Source organism: Sphaeramia orbicularis, chromosome 16 (genome assembly GCF_902148855.1).
Source record: "Sphaeramia orbicularis chromosome 16, fSphaOr1.1, whole genome shotgun sequence".
In the NCBI taxonomy this organism is placed as follows: domain Eukaryota; kingdom Metazoa; phylum Chordata; class Actinopteri; order Kurtiformes; family Apogonidae; genus Sphaeramia; species Sphaeramia orbicularis.
Window position 1 is genome coordinate 45,612,881 of NC_043972.1, and position 19,904 is coordinate 45,632,784.

A 19,904-nucleotide genomic window follows, 5' to 3' on the forward strand; every position below is an offset into this window, starting at 1 on the left:
ACATATAGAGACAAACAATCCCTCTCACATTCACACCTATGGGCAATTTAGATTAACCAATTAACCTATCAGTGCATGTCTTTGGATGGTGGGAGAAAGCCGGAGTACCCGGAGAGAACATGCAAACTCCACACTGAAAGGTCCCACCCCCCGTTGACTGGTGTTGGAATCGAACCCAGGACCTTCTTGTTGTGAGGCACGAGTGCTAACCACTGCACCACTGTCGGGGAAAGGCAAATGTAATAAAAATGGTCTGTACACCCCAGTTGAACTATCTGCTACAGGCTCTACCTGTTAATGTCCCTGGGAACTATTTTAAACAATTTGACCAACTTTGTAATTCATTTATATGGAACAACAAAACCCAGACTGAACTGGAGAAAACTACAGAAGCCAGTGGACAAAGGCGGACTTGGGTTCCCTAATTTACTCCTTTATCACTATGTCTTCTCTCTTAGGCATCTGGCACATTGGTTCTTACCCCCTGAGAAAGCACCCCCTGGTTCTATCTTGAGAGAATAGCTTGTTTGCCATTTACACCACTTTATAGTTTAGCTACTGATCTTGTCCCCCCCCCCACCCCAATCAGTCACATCCTGTCCTGTCTCACTTGAAAGGAGTATGGATGAAAATGTCCAATACTTTTAAATTTGACCGCCATCTCAATCAAGCTGCTGGTATTTGACACAATCCCAAACTCTGCATTTCTAAGTCACCTTTTTTTTGAAGTCCTGGTTTCAGAAAGGTGTTGGGGGATTTATATGAAAATAATGCATTAAAATCTTTTGAAAAACTAGCACAGGATTTTAATTTATCCCGGCATGATTTTTGGAAATACTTACAGTTATGACATTTGGTGGCAAATACATTTGGCTCACCCACAAAGCCCCCCTCAAGCCGTGATACTTTGGAGGACATAAAAATGTTTTTGGAGGTGGACATGAGGTGCCAGTCTATTACAAAATGTCACTGTCGGCCTCTGAGCTTAACATACTGTCTTTCAAAAGAACATGGGAAACTGACTTACAAGTCAGCTTCTCAGAAGATGAGTGGAGTAGAATTCTTAAGAATATGAAAAAATTGTTGTGAGAATTACAATCAAGGTTGGTCCAATTTAAGATCTTAAACCAAGTTTACTGGACGCCTTCTAGGTTACAGAAAGTGGGGCTAGCAGATACTGATGTCTGTTGGAAGTGCCAGCATGATAGTGGAACTCTTCTGCATATGCTCTGGGAATGTCCCAAAACCCAGGAATACTGGTCTTTGGTTCACACTGTCATGGAGAAAGTTGTTGGTCAGGGCATTCCCTTTACTAATAGGCTTTATGTGCTAGGGGATCCTTCTGTTTTGAGTTTTTTGTCCTCCTCTGTTTCACAATGGATACAAACGGCCATCATCCTGGGGAGAAAACTCTTAGTAAGAAAGTGGAAGGCTCCATCGACTCCAACTTTCCCCCAGTGGCGTAGCTCTCTTGGTCAACTGGTGGCATTTGAAAGATTATCATATAAACTGTTAAATAGAGTAGATGATTACAATGACAAATGGGCCCACTACTTTTCTTACACAGGTCAATGATGTTTCCAGCTCAAGAATGTGAACTGGACTTAATGACTGCTGTAACCATGTCTATGTGTATTAGTGGCATCGTCATTATTATTATTATTATTTATGTTTCGCCTGGTCGGAGATTGTCCACACTAGTCTTCAGTGCACTGGCATTGATAACTGGCATAAGGTGTGGAACTGTATAGCATGTATGGCCTTTATTATTATTATTATTATTATTATTATTATTATTATTATTATTATTATTATTATTATTGTTATTATTATTGTATCACTCTTTTTTTTTTTTTTAATAAAAGAAAAACTCAGTAAAGGTCAGGTCATACAAAAAAAGCCCATGGTTCTTCATTCCTCAGCTCCATCTTCAGCTGAACCAGGAACAGACTTCCCACTAACCATGTCCAGTACGTCCAACAACAAAGAAACTAAAGGTTGACACAACAAATGATTCACAAATAAATGCAACAAATAATACATGTAATGCATATTTGGATGAAATATGCATTTGAGCCCACAGTCATGCACTCCAAGAACACACACAACTGGAGAGAAAAGAGAACATTTGTGACCACAAGAGGGAGTAATGAGTCACTGCTGGAGTCTGATTCATGAGGAAAACTGACACCATGAGGCCTGTGACCAAAGCATCAAAAAGTCCACATTTTCCAAACTGTGTCATTTATCTGTTAAATGTGTTTCCTATTAATTACCTGGACCCTAAAGTTCAGTATAATATTACTCTGGTGCACATCACCGTATTTATTTTTCCAATCTACTGTTTAGTATTACTGAACTGTTTTGTGAATGTGCAACCCATTCAACTGATTGAAAATAAAAACAGAGTCTTAAAAAGAATTGATCACTAAAAATTAGATAAAATATTGCAATGGTAATTTGTTACTTTAGGTGTAAAAGTAATAGAAATGTCTGCAAAAATGAATGAAGGACAAAGACTGATGAAGCAAAAGGAACCTTTATATCAATATTTATTACATGCATATATTAAAAATTCAGCTTTTACAATAAAAGGGCATTATTTAAAATGAGGGAAATTAAGGAGAAAAAAAACACAGGCATTTCACGTTGCAAGACGTACAGCTCTGGAAAAAAAAAAAAGAGACCACTGCAAAATTTTCCCTTTCTCTGATTTTACCATTTATAGGTATGTGTTTGAGTAAATTGAACATTTTTGTTTTATTCTCTGAACTACGACAACATTTCTCCAAATTCCAAATAAAAATATTATTTAGAGCATGTATTTGCAGAACACGACACTTGGTCAAAATAACAAACAGATGTAGTGTTTTCAGACCTCAGATAATGCAAAGAAAACCAGTTCATATTCATTTGTAAACAACACAATACTAATGTTGTAACTTGGGAAAAGTTCACACATCAATATTTGGTGGAATAACCCTGATTTTCAGTGACAGCTTTCATGTGTCTTGTCTCTCCTCCATTGCTGTTGGATGACTTTATGCAGCTCCTGGCACAGAAATTCAAGAAGCTCAGACATGTTCCATGGTTTGTGTCCATCCATCTTCCTCCAGAAGTTTTCAAAGTGGGTTCAGGTCTGGAGATTGGGCTGGCCATGTCAGGGTCTTCATCTGGTGGTCCGTCATCCACACCTTTACTGACCTAGCTGAGGCCAGGAGTATTGTCCTGATAGAAAAACCAGTCCTCAGAGTTTGGGAACACTGTCAGAGCAGAAGTCCAGTTGTTTTCAATAGTTATTTTTGGATTCCAATTACTTTTGTGGTACTAATGGCACTGTTTTTATCTATTGTAAGAAGATAGTGATGGCCCCAGTAGTGGTTTTTATACTTCTCTTTCTTAAATAAGACATGGATCAGGTGTTTATTCAGCAGAATAAGGTGTGATTGTGTTGGAATTCAACACACACAGGAATGGAATGGCTGTCATACATGCACACATGCTGATTTCACAGGAAATTGCAGTGGTCTCTGAATTTTTTCCAGAGCTGTATATCCTGTATATTGTCTTATATGACATATTATGTGTGTGAAGGTACAAGCATTTGACATAATAATGATGCATAAAACTAAAAGAACAGAACACTGAAAACAAAAATACAACCAAAATAACGATAAGTATAGACCTGAAAAAACACCAGTACTAATAGAATGAAAAAACAGCAATCTTATGAAATAATATGTATTTACACTGAATTAAGTATTTTTCCCATCTGCTGTGGGAAACCGTGGAATATTTGTGTTTTGGAGCCCAGTTTAGAATGACAAACACATACATCCTCTACTCATGTTGGAAGTTGTCCAATGACCCCATATTCAGGAGACACGTCTCTTCTGTCTAATGACATGTACGTCGTGTCCCCTTCACTAGGCATCACATTCTGTTTTGATTTCCTGCTGAGAAAAGAATGGAACAAACATGATTATGATCACATTTAAAAGAAATGTTAGTGCTAAAACAGGTCCATACAGATTTGAAACAAAAAAAAACACTCAATCGTATGTTCCTGTCTGCGCATACTCGCGCACACACACCTACACACACACATACACACACACACACACACACACACACACGCACACACACACACACACACACACAATAGGAGTTAAAGGTTATCCAGTCAGTTGTCCAGTCAGATAAAGTCAGTATCACCTTGTCTTTAATCTGAACACATGCACAAACACAACAGCAGCTTCTGTCAGTCCAGTTCAAACAGAGGACAGAGGTTGACTGAACCACATGGAACATTTCCTAGATTTAAAAAAATCAGCATACTCCCACCTAACAGCATAAACAGGGATCTACGTTTCAGTGCAGCAAAAATAGGGACTGGTGTTGATAATAATGTGTTGTATTAAGTGGCAGAAGTAAACAAATGTCCTGGTTTACACCAGGTATTTCCTCCACTACTGAACCCAACTGTAGAAGGCAGCGCCTGCACTGCTCTGTACAGGTGGAGCCCAGAGTCCGGGTCAGGAAAAGGGGGAGGGATGGAGTGGATCAAACCATTTTCAAGACAAGATGGGTGAGGGGGTGCTGTATTTATGTTGTTAAAATATTATGTTTCAACCATGTATGTATGTATGTTTTTGACATTTTTCCAGCATGTTAAGAATGGACATAAAGTAAACAAGAAAACAAAAATTTCAGCAACCTTCAAATATTTTAGGGGTGCTGGGAATCAATTTCGGGGTGCTTCAGCACCCCCAAAAATGGACTAAAAATGCCCATGGTGAAAACTGACCTTGACTAAAACCAGACTTTGAAAAGGTTTGTTGCTCGAAGGTGTCGACATAGAACTGGTGAGTGGTAGAACCCACAGAGTTGCTGCTGTGGCAGAGCAGAGTGGACAGATGCAACTCCTGTGGGAGGTTTACGGTGATGGTGCTCCTTAGACCTGTGCCGTGCAGAGACTCACTGCTGACGTCTACCTTGCCTGAGTGATTCACAGATAGCCCGTCCAAATACCACTGTAATCTGGGAGAAGGGTTTCCCACAGTGGAACAGGAACAGCTGACTGTGGCTGCAGCTTTGGTGCAGTTGGACGAGAACAGGATCTGTGGAGCAACTGTGATGACAAGAGTGTTTCATCAGGTTTACAAAAATGCCCAGACACACTCAGGTGAACTCTGTCATGATGGAACACAAAAAGTCTATTGTGTGTGTGGGGGGGGTTATTGTGGTAATATTTATATAAAGTTGAGCTATCAGCAAGTCTCCCAAATGAACAATATTTGACCCTCAAATTGTGAAAATATAACATGCGCATAAAAATTTACCAAATGGAAAAACGACAATTTCTGTGAAAGTCTAATTTTTCGATTAAAAGTTTTTGCGCTGACAAGAGGTAGATTTTGGGGCGTAACGCAAATGGTATATCATGCAAAACTGCAACTGAAAGACCTTTTTTCACAACTAGAGTCAGGTGAATTAAAAAAACGGATGTTGACGTATGTTACAAGCGAAAAAGAAGAAGAAACATGTCGCAGTATGTGTGGACACACCAGGAAACCCAATCATTTTTTAATTTAGTATGAGATAAGGGGGTACTATATAATAATAATGAATATATCTGTAAATCAACACCATATTTACGTTTGTTGCCATGTTTATGGAATGATTTCTTGTGTCATCTTGCGATAATAAATAAACAAATCATCACATTTGTGATTTAATAGAAAAACTGACATTACACACTTGTGTTCTTTCGACATTTAGTAAATATCAGTAAAGTTTTGCACAGAGGTCCACTGGAAAAGCGACTAGTGATGAGTCAGACATTTCACACATTTGCTAAGGTGCTGAAATGTGACACACAGAACATGAGAGTACATTGTACTGTGTATTACTGTATTATGCAGATAAAACACTGGTGAGAAAAATGATTACAGTCATCCATCCATCCATTGTCTTCCGCTTTATCCGGGGCCAGGTCGTGGGCAACAGTCTAAGAAGGGATGCCCAGACTTTCCTCTTCCCAGACACCTCCTCCAGCTCTTCCGGGGGAACCCTGAGGCGTTCCCAGGCCAGCCGAGAGACATAGTCTCTCCAACGTGTCCTAGGTCTTCCCCGAGGCCTCCTCCCGGTGGGACATACCTGGAACACCTCCCCAGGGAGGCGTCAAGGAGGCATCCGAAACAGATGCCCGAGCCACCTCAGCTGACCCCTCTGGATGTGGAGGAGCAGCGGCTCTACTCCGTGCTCCTCACCCTATCCCTAAGGGTGCGCCAAGCCACCCTACGGAGGAAACTCATTTTGACCGCTTGTATCCGGGATCTTGTCCTTTCAGTCAAGCCCCAAACCTCATGACCATACGTGAGGGTAGGAACGTAGATTGACCAGTAAATCGAGAGCTTCACCTTTCAGCTCAGCTCCTTCTTCATCAGAACTGACTGATACAGCGACTGCATCACTGCAGACGCTGCACCGATCCGTCTGTCAATCTCACGCTCCATCCTTCTCTCACTTGTGAACAAGAACCCAAGATACTTAAACTCCTCCACTTGGGGCAAGGACTCCCCAAAATGATTACAGCCATTGATTATGAAGTACGATAAACTGGATTATGTTATGAGAAAATTGAAATTGAGCATTTCAGAAAAAAACATACTGTGATGTCAATAAAGGACTAAATTAAAGTTCACTTACATTTAACATGAGCTGTTAGTCTTTGGCTAACAGACGACACATTCCTGTTGTCTTGTCTCCTGTAGACAGCAGTGCAGGAGAACCTCTGTCCGTGGTGGAGGTGAGAGGCAATGAAATTCAGAACGGACTTTATGACTTTAGTTTTGTCCTGATTTTCCATCAGTGTCTCCTGACTGGTTCCCAGACTGGGGGTCCACGTCACAGTCGGACGAAGAGATGGACAGGGAGCTGGAGCAGAGCACTGCAGACTCACTGAGGCCCCCTCCTCCACCTCCAGTTCAGACGGAGACAGAGTCGGTCTAAGAGGATCAGCTGGTGGGAAATCACATATAGACCAGTCACCAAATAAACACTACTTTAAATATATAATATGTCCAAAATAAATGAACAAAACTACAAAGATAAATGGAACACAAATGGTTTAGAGACTGAATTAAAAACATACCTTTGACATTAATATTCACACCTGATGGAAAAGTATATAGTAGCTTATTCTTGCATTCCAGTCTGAAAAAAATATGTACCACTGTCTGCAATTTGTATATTATTAATAGTTGAGGTGCAGGTTTTGTTTTTTAAGTCTCCTGTTGTTGATGTGATAAATCTTGATGTGACATTAGATGCAGTATTATAATCATTTCCTTTTCTCCATATTGCTACACATGTATCATTTAAATATTTTTCATATTTTTCTTGTATTTCATAGGAACAGGGTATGGTCACACAGGATCCAGCTACAGCCTCTATTGTCTTTGGTAAAAAGATCTGAAAGTCTGCACTTAAGACACCTGAAACACAAAACAGTGAAAAGACAATTACAAACTGCAAAAGGTAAGTCTAGGATCTAAAGCATCACTCAACAGATTACAAAAATAAAAAAATCATTCAACAATAATTTTTTTGACATATCTTTTAATTTCATGAATATCCTTAAACTCCGAATGCAAAACTCAAACATCTGGGAGTACCTTAGTTTACAGTTCTGCTTGATCTCTTCTATACTCTTCTATAGTTTCAGATGTGAAGCTGGACCTGAACTTACCATGCAGCAGACAGATAGTGAGGAGGATATTCAGAGCTCCAGCCATCTGTTTGACTAAAAAAGAAAAAATAGGCCGATGATTCCAAACAAAACCCTCTGCATATTTGTCGTATCTTAACCTTAAACACCCACTAAAACACTGATCACTTTAAAAACTTTTTTCTCCGTGGACTCTTCAATTTTATTTCAGTCTTTTTTTTCTACATTAACATAAAACAGGAAGTGATAAATATAAAAGAAACAGTGAACCGAAGAGTTTGGTGGATTAAAGTTACAAATTATGTAACTTAACTTCCACCAAAATACATTTAATCTAAATATAGATAAAGAAAAGAACCAAGTGTTAAAGTTTTGTATCAGGACTTACATTTTCACAAGGTTTGTAGAGAAGTCAAGTTCCTCAGAAGAGTGAAGTGAGTCTCAAAAATACCTGCAATAATCATCAGCAAAATGAGGAAGTTTTTGTTCAACATATGCAAAAATGACACATACTTGTTCCCATAAACGGCTGTGAACTGAACTGTCATATTCTTGGTGGAGTTTCTCACCTTTATCTCAATGATACGTTGTACATTTGTGAAAACAGCAGCGGAAATGTTTATAAGTACTGCAACTGTTTTCAACTGATGTGTATTTATGTGAGCTGTCATCCATCTATCCATCCATCCATCCATCCATCCATCCATCGTCAATGTTGGGATTAAAGTAATGCTTTACAGTAACAGATTACTTTTGCTGTAATATAGTAGTGTAAGGCATTACTAATCCATTTTGAGTAATATTTTGCTGGGTACATGTTCAATAGTGCTTGCATTACGACTAGGGTATTAGTGACTCCAGATTTTTTCAGATCAACTTATTTGTCAGTGAAGTCAAAGTTGAGTCGATTTGTGTGATGACATCATCACATTGACAGTAGAGGAACAACACAGACACACAACTGTTCAACAATGAGCAACTTGTACGAACGTTCACTGGAACTGTAACAATGTACAGTAAAGAGCAGAATAAAAAACTAAGACACAAACATCAACAGTCCTTCTCAGACATTTAACCTAAACAAACCATAGGTTAACACCTTGAATTTTCTTTTAAATTTAAATGAACAACATAAAGTGGGAAAAGGTTCAGACCGCGGCAGAAAAGACTCACAGCATGTTAGAGAAAAGAGTGCATTGTCTTCATGAAATAAATTGTAACCCAGTTAAAAACATCATAAATAAATACATTGTGATATAAATACAATTAAAATCATTTAAATGTGGTTTAGTTTAAAAAAGATTTAAAAATGTTTAACAACCATGTAATGCGTTTTTGTTTGTTTAAAAAGTGTAGTATTTAATTCATAATACAGCACTATTAGTTCATTAAAAGTAAGAGGTTTGTTTTGTTTTTATTTATTTGTGTAAGAAGCCATATGTTACTGGAATATACTGTCAGAATTAGCATTTATGGGGTTAATTTTAACATTCTGCAGAGTAACGTAGCAGGTGTTTCCGCACGGACAATTAAGAGTACGGACCGATCAATGGAGGAAACGGGCGAACGTGAATGTGATGCAGGGATTATCTGTGTTGTTTAATAAGTTTGCAGAGCACTAACTAGTGTGTAGAGTGTTTCCTATGATTGGAAGCACGACAGTCAGTGTCGGGAGTGAAAGCTGCACCTGGGAGAAAACGGCTGAATATCTACGATGAGTTCAGAGATTGTTTGAGACTGTGCTAATGCAATCGCTAAAGCTAACGCTAAAGCTAACAGAGAAGCTAACGGAGTCTGGAGTCAGTACATGAACAGTGAGCTGATGGGATTTCCAGATCAGATTTAACTTCACCAGTTAAACTGTGGATATAAAAGTCTGTTTTTTTCACCAAGAAGACACAAGAGGACGATCGAGTTGAAGCTTAAAGTAACCGTTGTTTTTTTTTTTTTTCTTTCACTTTTTCTACTTCGGCCACGTGGGAGGAGCGGACATTGTGGACTGTGCTGAGAGACACTGTTATGGACCAACCCGGCACCCGTGAGTGACTGATGGAGTAACCAGAAACATCAAGATAACACAAATATTCTTATAATTCTTCGAGGTGTTAAATTGGACATCGTGGGGTGGATTACAACGTACTCTAGCTACGAACCAGGCCTGTAACGTTTTATTTATTTTACTTTAGTTTTGCCGGCTTTAGGGGTTTGCTTTAAGTGTGTGTGTGTGTGTGTGTGTGTGTGTGTGTGTGTGTGTGGGCCCGCTTATTACTGTTGAATGTGATATTGAAGAATTAACATTTCTGTGTTTTGCCTAATTCTCTTTAGAAAAAAGGTATTTTTTGGTATTCATGCCATAGAGTTATTGTGTAATTTTACATGTTCCTGAAAGAAGAGGGGAATTTCAATTTAAGGATTTAAAAAGAGCATTTCTATGTTTTATTTGTATTGTATGTTGCCCTAATCATTTGCACTAATTCATTCACTAAATAATTGAGAATTATTTTTCTAAATCCTGTAGTTTGTGTGAATTCATTACTCTATTTTATATGAGGTAGAGAGTATATCTGGTTAAAATCTTTAAAAAGTAAAAAAATAAAGGTTGATTTCACAATATTGTGGGTTTAAAATACTGATGTGTGTTTTCATTTAAAAGGGATCCAAGATAATATTAAAACTGACTTAATCAGGGTTAAAATAAATTAGATATTAAGAGAACCCAAAAGCCCTCCCTCATTGATAAGATTACTGTGGGGAGCGCTACAAAATGAACAGAATAATCCAAACACGCTGACTGTCCAAATGATTATTCAATATTGGTGGTGCTTCCATGGTTTACAGAACATTACTGAGGCCAGAGTTTTTCTAGATCACAATCACTTTAGTTCCTACTCTGAGTCATCTTCTTCCTTAAAGGTCCTCGTATTATGCTATTTTTCAGTCACGTCATATAGGTCTCAGAAGCCCAAAAACATAGTATTTAAGTTTGTTCGCCCCAAAATCATCCTTTTTTCAGAGTTTCAGCAGTCGAAAAAGTCACTCTCACTGGCCCTCCTCAGAACAGGCTGTTTCTGGGCCTGCTTCCGGGTATGCAAATGAACGCATCTGTCCACGCCCACTCCCCCTCCCCTCTCTGGGAGAGGACGCGGCTTCCGCTAGCGGTACTACGCGCTAATGTTGACTGTGAAGCCATGGCTCTCGTCTACAATACACATGTCTCAGACAGAACGTCTTTCTAAACACTGGCTTTCTTTGCCTTGAGGTGTGATTGAGCCCCGACGGAAAACTGCGGTGTTGTGTAGGGTTCGTGGACCTGACACGGAAAGACGCCTGCTGCCACTAATGCAGGCAGCTACTAACAAGCTTGATGCTAACTATACTGATGCCAACCACAAAAGGCCCGTGTTCAAAGTAGTTCTGTTGAATGTCTCTCGATATTATCAGCTCTTGCATGTTAACGGGGACGCAAACATTAGCAGCAGTAACCGAGCTATGTTAGCTGCCATGCTAACGTTAGACGTACACATCAACAAACACAAGCTTATCCGTAATGTAGGGTTATGCAGTAAAGATACAAAAAAAAATGATAAGAACTTACATCTCCCACACTTGTACTTGGGTCACGAAGCGTTGTTACTGTGTCCTTCTTGATTCGGAGTCTTTGTGCTAAGCCGGAGCTGTATGGGCCCATGTTCGAAAAACACTCGTCCGTGAAATGCCGGGCACACACATACAAGCGTTTGGGAATGTTGTTTGGTACATGACCATCAAAGATATAATCCAGCCATTTTTTTCGGGGAGCAAAAATAAACTTTCGTGTTGGTGTGTGCAGCCAACAACACCACAACTTGCGTGTCTCGCCTTCCCCTTGTTTGTTGTCCAAGAAGTACTTTGCCAGGATGGGGCTCGCTTTGCCAGGGTGGGGGCACAGTCAGGGGGAGGAGTTAAATCCGCTTATGTCGTCATAAGCGGACCCAACTCAAACTCGGCCGTTTGAGCAGGCATTTTCACTAAATGTGGTGTAGCAAGGCAAGGAGGAAACAGACAGTTTTCAAATTCGAACCTCATAATGAGGATACTGCAACACACACTACTGTAAGAAAACTTTCACAAAGTGAGATTTGCATAATACGGGACCTTTAAGTCTAGGCCTTGCTCTAGTGATGCACGGCTGTTTTTTTTTTTTTTTTAAACCCGCTTTGTGGAATTTTTTGACCTGCCCCGCAAATAAAGTGATATTTTTTAGATCCGCACCAACCTGACCTTTGTCCGCTGATCCGCACATCACTACCGCTCACTGTGCTCCATGTTTTCATGTATAAAGATGAGCGTATTGACATGCGCTGAATGACGGCTCGTGTGCTGTCGGGTGATGGAAGGGAGAGAGAGAATAACACATGACTAGTCGACTCCTCCAAAGTAACGTCAACGTGTGCCACAGATGTCGATGCGTCGACAAACCAACTTTTCAATTACAACACACTTTTTTCCTCCGCCAGGAGGTATTGTGATCACTTTGCTTTGTGTGCGTGCGTGTGTGTTTGTTTGTTAGCAAGATAGCTCACAAAGTTATGGACAGATTTTCAGGAAATTTTCAGGAAATGTTGATACTGGCACAGAGAAGAAATGATTACATTTTGGTGGTGATCAGGGGTGGGGGGGGGTCCTCGGGGGGGCCAACAAAACAACAAAAGTTAGTGAAATTATTTGTATCCGGATCTGATTCTGGATTTGGTGCGACTTTGAAAAATTTCCCCATTATAAGAGATAGGAAGTGGATGGATGCAATAAATCAGTAAATATCAATGATATCAAGTTGGAATTTGAATTTTCTACAGATCTGAGTAGAATATGACCAAAACATGGGCTATTTCTGTAATATAATAAATACACATAACTGGGTGTTAATAAATGGGATCTGGATACATTTCCCAAAGCTTTTAATTTGGCCGGTAAGCTACAGGGCCATTGGTCCTTTTTTTTTTTTTTTTTTAATTAATTCATGTGACTCTAGCTGGGGAAAAAGGTCTTTCCATTGCAGTTTTGCGTGATACACCATTTGCAATACACCTGAAAAACCACCTCTTGCCAGTGCAAAAACTTTTAATTAAAAAATGAGAGTTGTGGCGAAATTCTCGTTTTTCCATTAGGTAAATTTTTATTAAGTTATATCTGCACAATTTGAGGGTCAAGGGAAAAGCGACTAATGATGTAAACTGTGACTTTGACCTGCCAGCTGTTAGCATCATACACTCACCAAACAACATCAAAACGAAATATACATTTACTATCAACTAAATTGTTCTGTTATTTCAAAGCATGAAGACCCAGTGCTACTTTCTTCAGTTCCCAAAGGATTTTTTTTGCTCTATTTAACCTTTAAGTGATTTATCACCATTTATTATGTTATCCTCCATATTTTACATTTTTCACTGTACATCATGTATTTTCCTATATTTAATTTAGATGTTCATGATAAATTCTAAGGTAATTAAATCAAGAAAACTGAAGAAAAAGTGACTTTTTCAGTAAAATCTCTCATTAATTGAACATAAACCAAAGTGTCTCCATCCACTGTCAGTTTTGGGTTTTACTGGTGAATCAGTTTTCACGTTCACTACGGAGCCTCTGAACGTCCAAATCATATCCGATAACCATGAAAAGATGACAAACAGTATTTTACACCAATTATTTACATGTATTGATAGGATAAGTGGATCAACAGAGATGAAATATTTTACATCAGTAGATGCTTTTAGTCACCAGTGGCTGTTTGGGTCTTTATGGGTTAAATATGAGTATTGGCCTAGATCAGTTCATCTACAGTCGCGGAAAAAATCATTAGACCATCAAAAGTCATCAAAAACAGTGGTTATGCAATCAAGTACTAACTCTTGTGTGTATCATGTGACTAAAACAGATGGAAAAGAAAACATGGAATGTCCAAAAACACTTTTTGTCAGTACAATGTCATGGATATTGATGTAAGAACTAGAGATCGATCGATATGGGTTTTTCAGGGCTGATACCGATACCGATTATTAGTAGTTAGAAGAGGCTGATAACCGATATTTGGAGCCGATATTCATTTGCAGTAAAAGTGTAACAATTGGTGTGAAAAATTTTGAATAATGCAAACACTGAACTTTGTTTAAATGCCTAAAGCATGTTTATTTAATCAAACAAATAGAAAATAATAGCTCCAGAAGTGCATGGATTTCCTAGACTCAGAAGCATCTCATAAAGTTGAATAAAAGCTTAAATAAATAGCTCCCTTAAATTTTTCCACAGTAAATAAAGTAAAATTTAAATAAAACTATAATGACTTATCTTTGTTTTAAGTTCAAACACAACAAAAATACAGGGAGACTCTTGTAAACTCTTGGGTCACATGCTGACATATGCTCAACTCATCATGCTTCATTTATTACAGCATTTGGGAAGCCTTAGGTTGATTTCATTATTAAATTTTATATTTTGCTATGCGATAGCAGGGACCCTGTCATTCAAAACTATGTTGCTATATTATTAATTATTAATATGACAAAAGCTACATAAAAAGTATAATAGTTGCTATGAGTGCAGTTAAACTCCTAACAGAACACAAACAGCCTTTAGGGCTTTAATGAGCACACACAGGATTTAAAATGTTCCACCATGTTCAGATAAATCACTTCTGAATTTGACTCTGTCTCATCTTCACTTTAATTTTCAGATCATATGACTAGAAAGCTCACAGCAACATTAGTAGTTGTGAGTTGTAGAGTTCTTCATGTGACTTTAACACAAACACACACTATTACATTACATACCAACACAGTCTCACCCCAAATAGTCAGAAATCGACGCATATGGTCAGAGCCCCACAGCGGCACTATTTGACGCAGGGGGTACTCCTTCTACGTCGGATTTTGATGTGGAAGGAGTACACACCATGGAGAGGCGAAGTTTTCTGGTGTGAGAAGCTCCGGAGAGAAAACACATGTGTTAAAGGTAAACGCAGACAACTCTTCTGAAACTGTACTAAACATCCCTGTACTCTACATCTCACAACTACTACTGATGTTTCAGAAGAACGTCAGAGCAGAGTAAACATTAGCGGCAGCTCTGCTAACACATATTACCTCCTGACATGTCTGAGAATTAGTTAAAAGAAGACTGCTGATAATATGGAGATGGAAGCAGTCTGTGATAGAAAAGCACGTGTGTGGGATTAAGAGAGAGCGCGTAAAAAACTCAGTTCACTTGTTTTAGGGAAGCACGCAGAGGTGGAGTCTGATGAGCTTTTACCAGAACATTAGTTCATCAATCTGGCTCTAAACGCTCTGCAGACTATGTATTAGTAATGGAGAAAATGTATGTATAATACAGTCTCAACCCAAGTCAGTCCCAGTCTGTGTGTGAGGACAGCTTCCGCCTCAACCAATCAGAGGGCGCGGGGTGGATAGTGAAGGAGAGAGAGAGAGAAAGAGAGAGAGAGAGAGAGAAAGAGAGAGGGGGGCGCAGCTGCATCAGAGCCAAAATAACCCAGTTTTAAATTGATTTCTTAATATCGGCCCGTTGGATTAAAAAAAGGTCAATACCGATATATGTCAAATTTCCAAATATCAGCGCCAATAATTGGCCCGGCCGATAATCGGTCGACCTCTAGTAAGAACTGAAGTGACTTTGGTTATTATCAAGAAAACATGGAAAATGGTTAGATATCAGCTCTGAAATTAAACTCTTATGAACTATTTTTGTTGTTATCATTATATTTGTCCAAAGAAATGTACCTTTAGTTGTACCAGACATTAAAATGAACAAGAAATTGAAGAAAACAAGGGTGGTCTAATATTTTTTTCTGTGACTGTATACACAGGCAAATTCTAACATCATATTTTAAAAACCATAAATGAAATCAAGGTTAATGACAAACAAGCATGAAACAATCAATAAAAAGATCACCTTTTCAAGCATAAGAAAACTATTTGAACGATTTGAGACTTTCAAACACAAAAGTCCAGATCTATTGGTTGTTGGTGCTCTTAACTTTATATTTCACTTGAGCATATTCACATTCCACCTCCTTGGCAGTTTTATGTTCCCTGTCATCATACTGATTTCCCATGTCAATTGCATTGCTGACAAAATCTTTGCATACATCTCCCATCATGCACCTCTCCTCCTCCAGATAGCTACAAGATGGCCTTGCATCATCTCTGTCTTCTTTCTTCTTCTCCTTCTTGCTCTTCCAAATCACACTGGAGTAAATGACCTCGCCGCCTCCCTGTTTGTTCTCTGAGCTTTTACCTCCCTCTGCGTTGTCCGACAGGCTGTTTGTGTCACCTGGAGTCGACTCATGTTCCTGGCTCAGTACGTTGGTGTTGGCGTAAATGTTCCTCTCTGTTGCACTGGGTACCTGATGTTGATTCAGATAATGTTAGTGGTATAGTTTGGTAAAGAGATTTACCCTTGTGTGGTTCACAATATACAAGTGTAACAGGCCAAAGTATACCCCCAGGTCGGAATATACCCAGGGTTAAAGCGGCCTACACTGTAAGACCGGATAAGTTGAGTTTACTCAAAAAATTTGAGTAAACCAGTTGCCTTTAAAAATTTAAATAATGAGTAATGAAAACTTGAGTGTATTAAACTTAAATGCTTGATTTGAATGGAATTGCTATTTTTAGTACAACACACTAAATGCCAAGTTAATTAGGGACCGAGCCGAGAGGGCAGGTCCACTCACTGTGTGAGTGGACTTGCCAGAAGGCAAGGCCCCTATTGTTTTTCGTTCGTTTTTTATTATTTTTCTGCCACCACTTTGAACTGGATTTTGACCCCCTAAACATGCTCAAAAACTCACCAAATATGGCACGTGTGTCAGGTCCGGCGAAAAATTTGATAAAATGCAAAAATTAACCCCGTAGGTGCCAAAATTGGCTCTCTAGCGCCACCTATGTCAAAAAACACTGAAACCACCATAATGGCCAGCAGGAATGTCCGAGAGACATGAAACCAATGTCAAAATGTTCATTACATCGAGCACTACAAATGTTCCAGTGGGCACCGAGAGCTAACTCCAGCAGGAAGTTGGTAAATTGCCTTTCAAAGTAAAACCCTCAACTTAAAACTAGTATGAGTCAGTTTGTCATATTGGCTTCTAAATATCACCAAAAGGTAGAGTGAACCCTTCTCAAAAAACTGTCTTCGCAATTTCTAATTAATGTTTTAGTTATTTTTTTATAAGTTCAGAAAAATGCGATGTTTGGGACTAATTTTTCAATTTCAACTTTTCCCCACAAGTCATATATCCATACGTTCAGAAAAATCACCCCAACTCTCCTGTGCAAAAATTTTTGAGATAGGATGTACAGTTATGGATTTATAAAATATTGTTTGTTTTTATGCTTTTTTTTGGCTTTAACCTGCCATTTGACCCCCTCAGCATGCTCAGAAACTCACCAAATTTGTCACATACTGGTGAATACTTTCATACAATATCAAAATTAACCCCTTAGGTGCCAAAATGGACTCTGTAGCACCACCTACGCATACAAAATTGCCCCTAGTGGCCAGTAGGAATGTCGTACAGACATGAAACAAACGCCAAAATGTTGGTCTCATCGAGCCTGAAAAATCATACACTCACACTCATGAGCTAAATCCAACAGGAACTTGGCAATCTGCCTCTGAATGTATTCTAAAATCAGGGATTCACAGGTAAACACTCTTTTCCGCCCTCTCTGCTTATTCAGTTCAATCTCTTATGACTAATGTTATTTATTAAATAAGCTCAGGAGTCTATGTGCTTGCCTCTAGTCCAAGAGTTTTTCAGATTGGATGTACCGTTATGGATAAATCACAGTTTGTTTGTGCAAATTCAGGCAGAGTTTTTCTGCCACAGACTCTGAGCTTTGTCTGTGTGTTCGTAATTCGACACTGATGAGTAGACTGACAGTGAAACAAAAGGTGAAAGCTGATTGGCTGAATCTTTTCCTGTGGAATACATACAATGAAACCACCAGGTGGTGCTGTAAGACCATGAACAGACAGTCAGATTCCTACTTTGACTTAAAAACATGACAAGTGTGACAACATGACAACTGTCGAACTACACAAAAACATTTGGACAATACAGAAAAATATGAAAATTACATAAGAAATATATGTATGTATGTCCAAAATTATATATGAATAAAACTAGACTAAAAATGAAGACATGATAAAAATGTGAATGGTACACACTCACACACACACACACCCACAAACAGACACACACACACACACACATAAACACACAGACACCCACAAACAGACACACACACACACACAATAAAGTTAGCCAGAAGGCAAGGCCCCTATTTTTTTTCGTTTGTTTATTATTGTTATTATTATTATTATTATTATTATTATTATTATTATTATTATTATTTTCCTGACACCACTTTGAACTGGATTTTGACCCCCTAAACATGCTCCAAAACTCACCAAATTTGGCACGTACGTCAGATCTGGCGAAAAATTTAATAAAATGCAAAAATTAACCCCGTAGGTGCCAAAATGGGCTCTCTAGCGCCACCTTTGTCAAAAAACATGGAAACCGCCATAGCGGCCAGCAGGAATGTCCGAGAGACATGAAACCAATGTCAAAATGTTCCTTACATCGAGCACTACAAAAAAATATAGGACGACGCTATTTTATATATACATATATACATATATATATATGTGTGTGTGTATATATGTATGTGTGTGTGTGTGTGTGTGTGTATATATATATATATATATATATATATATATATATATAAACTATAATGTAAATGAAAAAATGAGGGCATGATAAAAATGTGAACGGTACACCCACCCACACACACACAATAAAGTTTTACAAAATCAAAGCATTATTAAAAATGGTAAAGTATGAGTTTTATGCTCACCTGTGTGTACAATTTCAAGTCATTCAAACGGATTCTGTCTGTCACACACACACTTGCATACACACACAGTTGGCTTTTCAAAATAAAAGCCTCATTAAAAGGTGATGGTTTCAGCAGAGGGGCGCAGGTGTTCTGTAGGGATGAAAGGAGGACGGATGCAAAAGGGACACGGGAGGCGGAACTCACGGGAGGTGGAACGCATGGGAGGCGGAACGTATGGGAGGCAGAACACACGGGAGGCAGAACTAACGGGAGGCGGAACGTATGGGAAGTGGAACGCATGGGAGGCGGATCGCCCAGTGCGAGGTCCCGCCCAATGCTGCTTGCAGCTTTAATTTAACTTATAATTTGTTGCAATGTCAATTGCTTTGTATAATCATTAGACTTAATATCATCAGTTCATTGTACTCAATTCCAAGTTGATTCAAATTGAAATCTTTTGCAATGTAAAGTGCTTTGTATAATTATTCAACTTAATATCTTGTAGCATGGACAGAAGTTAGCAGGAAGATAGCTCATTGTAATTTGCCAGTACAGGAAGTGCTTTCACTTTCACAACACGTTAAAATTTACAGTGATTAAGAATAGTAAGAGCTGAACAGGAAAGCCATTGTTCAGCCTTTGTCTCTCATTCATGGTGCAGCTCTACAAAAATACAAAACAAACACAGGAAGGCCAATAAACATTGCCATACACACATTAAGTCAAAATTAACACTAACACCACTAACACCCCGCTGAATCCCTGCATAAAAAAATAACACATTTTCAACAACATGCCCAATACCCACCATGCAATGCGGAGATAAAAAGGTGTGGTCATGACTAAAACTTAGTGATTTAAATCCATTCAACTTAAACTTTTTCATACTTTCGACAATGTCTACAAATTAGTAGAATATACTTAACATTTTATAGAAATGTAATAAAACTTAAATCATTTAAGTAGATTGTATTTACTAAAATGCTTTAATTACAAAGTCCGGGTTTACAGTGTAGGCCAGAATAACCCCCCCCCCCCCCCCCCCCGGCCAGATTATCCCCCCCATGATATCAGTAGTGTTGAGTGATATACACAAGCACAAGAGTTAGTTCTACTGGGGGTTCAGCTTTGTCAGGTAAGTTAAGCGAGAAAACTAACAGACTTAACTCTTAAAACTCTAGATTACATTTATTACTTCAACCAAAAAAATCTTAATCTGTAAAAAAAAAAAAATAGGGACTTCCACAGAAAACAAAGATTGCTACCACACT

At 38.7% G+C, this 19,904-nt stretch overlaps 1 protein-coding gene across 2 annotated transcripts in view; it reads right to left on the reverse strand.

Moving 5' to 3' along the window:
- LOC115435893 (myelin-associated glycoprotein-like) overlaps nt 1-19,904 on the reverse strand; it is a 153,945-nt gene that overhangs the window by 126,439 nt on the left and 7,602 nt on the right. The window contains exon 8 of one of the 2 annotated variants that reach the window (XM_030158508.1): nt 15,508-16,130. The exons of the other annotated variant lie outside the window; for it this stretch is intronic. Coding sequence (XP_030014368.1) covers nt 15,738-16,130 — 393 coding nt within the window. The 3' untranslated portion in view covers nt 15,508-15,737. Of the gene's footprint in view, nt 1-15,507; nt 16,131-19,904 lie in introns of those variants that run through there. 2 annotated transcript variants of the gene reach the window in all.